This window comes from Frankliniella occidentalis, unplaced genomic scaffold (assembly GCF_000697945.3).
Source record: "Frankliniella occidentalis isolate FOCC.00 unplaced genomic scaffold, Focc_3.1 Scaffold14, whole genome shotgun sequence".
NCBI classification, from domain to species: domain Eukaryota; kingdom Metazoa; phylum Arthropoda; class Insecta; order Thysanoptera; family Thripidae; genus Frankliniella; species Frankliniella occidentalis.
This window is the reverse complement of record NW_026267144.1, coordinates 740,658-745,362: the sequence shown is the minus strand read 5'-3', so window position 1 is coordinate 745,362 and position 4,705 is coordinate 740,658. Positions and strand designations below refer to the sequence as shown.

The 4,705-nt window shown below is 58.0% G+C and overlaps 1 protein-coding gene across 1 annotated transcript in view; it reads left to right on the top strand.

Annotated features, from left to right (window-relative positions):
* The first annotated feature begins 1,416 nt into the window (after positions 1 to 1,416).
* LOC113204937 (phospholipase B1, membrane-associated-like) overlaps positions 1,417 to 4,705 on the top strand; it is a 4,000-nt gene continuing 711 nt past the window's right edge. The window contains exons 1-7 of the mRNA XM_026420325.2: positions 1,417 to 1,603; positions 1,696 to 1,991; positions 2,310 to 2,526; positions 3,027 to 3,247; positions 3,330 to 3,486; positions 3,827 to 3,981; positions 4,052 to 4,220. Of these exons, the coding sequence (XP_026276110.1) occupies positions 1,764 to 1,991; positions 2,310 to 2,526; positions 3,027 to 3,247; positions 3,330 to 3,486; positions 3,827 to 3,981; positions 4,052 to 4,220 (1,147 nt within the window). The 5' untranslated portion in view covers positions 1,417 to 1,603; positions 1,696 to 1,763. The remainder of the gene's footprint in view (positions 1,604 to 1,695; positions 1,992 to 2,309; positions 2,527 to 3,026; positions 3,248 to 3,329; positions 3,487 to 3,826; positions 3,982 to 4,051; positions 4,221 to 4,705) is intronic.

The window sequence follows — 4,705 nt, the reverse complement described above, 5'->3', positions numbered from 1 at the left end:
GTGTGAAGAATTCGCTACAAATAAACTAAACGTTACGTACGCTGTGTGTGTGTACTTGTGTGTGTGAATCCGGCGAGCGGAGGGTCGAGTAACGCTGCCCGCCTTCCTTTCTTCCTGTCCGCTTACCCTCCCTCGCCCCAACCCCCATACCCCTCCCTGGCCGGTCCGAAGAGAAGGAGGGGAGTCTTCTATCGCTCCTCGTTACCAGTGCTACCGTCACACACATGGCTCAGGTGGGGTGAGCAGTTGGGGGAGTGAGAGGGGGTGATCGTGCTGGAGAGGAGTCGGACGGAGTACCGTAATGGCTTCCGATAGCCTCCATAAAGTACCACAAGGCCACAGGGGGGCAGTTCAAAAGTAGCTTAAAAACGCGCGGCATTTATTACAGAACGTTCATTTTGAGAGGGCGCTGCAGGCTGCAGCTACTGCAGCTGCTGGGCTATGAGCGTGTATCTGCAGCCTTTTCCGCAAACACTCCTCCCCTCGCCCATTAGTGCGCCGAAAATAACCCGACCAGCACGCGCGGACCCCCCCCCCCCCTCTCTCTCTCTCTCTTGCTGGAGCAGGGCGAATAAGGGCGCTGGAGCCCCGGCGGGAGCCATTCGGGAAAGTGCGGCAGAGAAGCCTTTCATAAATGGGTTCCTTGTCATTGTTTACACCCCTCCTCCCCGGCCCGCGCCCGCCCCGGCGTGTGACAGCGCGCACCAGGCAGGCGCGCCAACATGACGGGCCGCCTCCACCCATCCATCAGGGCCATCCGGGGACCGGGGACCCGGCGGAGGAGTGGCAGTGGCGGTGGTGGACTCCCGATGCAACAAGCCTGTCAAAGAAAACCGACCTTCGGTGCGAGGGGGGGGGGGCATACGCACAAAATAAGAAAGTGGCTGTTTAATCGGGCATTTCGGCGATTCCTGGGGCCGGAAGTGGGAAGTAGATTGGAATGAAAAATAGCGGGGCCGGCAGTTGAATGCGAGCCGTCGAGGTATGAGTTTCGTAGATGGGTAATTGTTATCAAAGGTGACGAGACGACGCCGACGACGCCTTCGTCATGCCTTCGCGCCAAACAAAATAGAACCTGAGGTATGACGTCGTCGTCGATCCGAAAACAATTCCATGACGTACAGCATGTCGCCAAATGAGGATTCATTCATTGCCGATGATTTCATCACAGGCCACTGGTTGAGCAATTTTGGGGCAGTAAGTTGGGCACGCCGTAACCTCGAAGATCGCGCAAAGTGCATTATGGGCTCGAGGCACTGCTACCTCCCCACTCGACGAGTATTCCAAGACGGATTCCGTCTAAAAAGCAGCCAGTCAACCGAATTCGATCAGGACAGCAGCGCGCTCGACACGCGCCAGTCAGTCAAGGCACCCGAACTCTTTTTTTTCCCACCCGTCTTCTTCCGTCGTCGGCGTCCTCATCAGCGAATGAGTTGACGTGAGGATCGCATTGTGGCCCCGGCGGTGCTGGCGGCGCGCATCATATATTGCCGGCCCTATAGTCGCTGCGCGCGCGGTGCGCTCTGCTCGCAGTCTGCCGCGCGAAGTAGTCGGACTGGTGCTTCATCTCCCCAAGCCTCTGGAGGAAGACGACTGCGGCCGGGTGAGTCGAGTTGACAAGCGACACTCTACCAAATGAAGTGGCTTCCGAGAGGTGCCTTACTTTTATCATCACGACCACGGGTGGTGTTGCAGCTTCCTCAGCGGGGTCGTGGTGCCGTGCGGTCCAGGAAGTGGTGCTGCTCTCCTCGAAGGACGCCAGGATGACACGGGTCCGCGCGCCGTTGCTGCTGGCGCTGCTCGCGGCTGTGGCCGGTGCTCGGGACGCGCCCGACTCCATGGAGGAGGTGCTGGGCCCCATCGTCTACCCGCACAGCATGCTGCCGGCCAACGTCGCGCAGTTCAGGCAGTCCCGCCGGCAAGTGTGGCGGATGCTCAACTTTATGCGCCCGCCAATGCCGCAGCTGTGGAGGGTCCTCCAATCACAAAACGTACGGCCAAAAATTCGCACGCTTCACGCCCTTTCCGGGGGAAAAGAAAAATGAGCAACGTTCCCATACGCTCGACGGGTAATTGGGAATCGGGAAAAAAAGGACGTGGTTTGCTCGTGTTTCCGTTTTCCCCCCTTTTCATGACTTTTTGCTTTAACCAATCAGAAGTCACAGCGGAAACAGCACGGGAAGCCTAGCCTGTTCCGACTCGGTTGATGCGAGGGTGCCCCATCCCCATTCGTGTTTTTCGTCGTTTCCTTTTCCCGACACAAACTTTGAACACAAAAGCCTCCACCCCCTGCCCTCCCTTCCGAACAGCGCCTGCAGCCGCAGTTGGGACCCTCGGTGCCATTCCCGTGTCCGCTCGACGGACAGAGCAGGTCGCCGTCCAGGCCGTCCTCGGTGCACCGCCTGCGGCCCGGCGACGTGGACGTGGTGGGCGCCATCGGCGACTCGATGACGGCGGCCAGCGGCGAGCTCGCCCTGGGCCCGTTTGACGTCAGCCTGGAGGACCGCGGGCACGCGTTCGTGACGGGTGAGTTTCGAGCGACACAAAACTCTCGCAGCATTCTACCCGAAAATGTTACATAATGGGCCGTGTATTTTTGTTGGTCTACTCTACCGGCGCCCGCCCTCCTCTACGAACGAAAAAGTGATATCCGCTTTCCCTTTTCTATCCGGTCTATTCATTCTCTCCTTCGCCCCCTCCCCTCCCCATCTCGTCGATGCTCACAACGTGCTGGCATTACACCCCGCCGCCTAAATGACGGCCCCCTTCGTGTCGCGCGTGACGGGCGTACGGGCGCGCGCGCACGCTGCTCCACCCGCGATCACATGCGCTTGGGCGTGGCGTGGCGGAGCCCAAAGACCTTCAGGCTGTACGAGTTGTTCCAGGCGCACTACAAGCGCGTGTGCGTGTGCGCAGCGCGCCGCTTGCTCCAAGGGCTCACACAACGGGCCATCCTGTCAGAGTTTGTGAACACTCGAGTCTATCGATCTCGTTGCTCATCGATGTATCGTTCGGTCGGTCTGCAGGCGGCTGGGGCTCGTGGCGCTCCAGCACGACGCTGGCCAACATCCTGAAGACCTACAACCCCGCGCTACGGGGCTGGGCCTCGGCCACTAGCCTCAGCGTCGACAAGGCGTCCCGGTTCAACGTCGCCGAGCCCATGGCGGCCACGCGGGACGTGGTGCACCAGGCCAAGATCCTGGCCGCCAGGATGGCACAGGAGGTCAACATGAAAGAGGACTGGAAGGTGAGAAGCAGTTCAAATTAAAGAAGACCGTCCGTCCTCTTTTATCTTTGTGACTGATTACATTTTGTGGCATTTTCCCAAGCTGGTGAGCATCTTGATCGGAGCCAACGAGATGTGTTCGATCTGCTTCGAGGACCCGAAGGTGTTCCTTCGTCGTGAACGGGAGGCCCTCATCCGCGGCCTCGACGCTCTCATGGCGCTGCTGCCCAGGACGCTGGTCGTGGTCGTCATCGCTCCGGGTGAGAGAAGAGCTGCTTTAGCAGCCCCGAAACAAAATTAGAAAAAAATTGCTGGCTTCAATTAAATAAATGGGTCCAGAAATGCCTTTGTGGGAGGGGAGTATACGAGGGCGGGTACGAGACGAGACCCGGGCAATCCCCGGGAATCCCCCAACCATTAGGAGTATTAGCAGCGCTGGAGTAGAGGGTAGCACAAGCACAGCACCCTGTGTTCAACTTTATAGCTATCTAAAATTTAAGACTAAATAATAAACTTATTTCAGAAAAGTCAGTGGTGTAAAAATGACGCGGTTATCGCGAGAACGACGTTAACGCACGTAATGCTGCCTTCTTTTTTCAGATGTCGGGTTCAAGGACGCCCTGGGTCCGCTGCCGCCCTGGTGCGAGGTGATGAACCGGTTCGAGTGCCCCTGCATCTTCGGGGACCGCTTCCAGGACGCCATCCCTCGGCACAGGGAGGTCTACAAAGAAGTCCAGCGGATGCAGCGCGAAGTTGTGAGTGCCCGGCGGTTTGTTTTCGTGTTCTGCTTACAACACGCTAGTGGATGTGAGTTTCTCTCTCCAGGTGGCGATGGAGCGCTTTCGGACCCGAGAGGACTTCGCCGTGGTGTCGGCGCCGTTCATGTCTGGGCCCGGACAGCTGCTGCCCTTCCTGGCGCCCGGCGGAAATGGCACGGACTGGACCTTCTTCTCCACCGACTGCTTCCACTTCAGTCAGAAGGGTACCGCCGTCGGTGAGTGAGCCGTAAGGGAGGGGTTTAGGTGACTTTCCTTTTATATGAGTCTGTCGAAAACTTTTCTACCCTTATTGAGACTTACTCAGGCTGAACGAGGCGGTCAGCCCGTATAGTTGGCTGGCCTCCGGAGCGGAGGGGGGAACGACTCTGAGATCTCGTGTACCCGGGATTACTCCGGATTGCTCCGATTACCCCTAGAGTACCCTATCGGATTACCGCTGGATTGACACGGGGGGCGTCTAGCGGATTATACCCTAGTCGTTTTCCCCCTCGGCTGTCCGGCGCTGTCTCACGGGGGGCGCCTCGCTCGTGGAGGCGCGGCAGTCCGGTTAGCCGAGCTGGTGGATGGGAGGCCTACCCAATGGGCGCCGGAGCTCGATAACGCCTCGCTACACTATGCGATGCCATCGGAACTGCACATACATACATTTTAAACACATTCTTGTTTAAATAAAAAAATTTAATTAACAATAAATTATTCG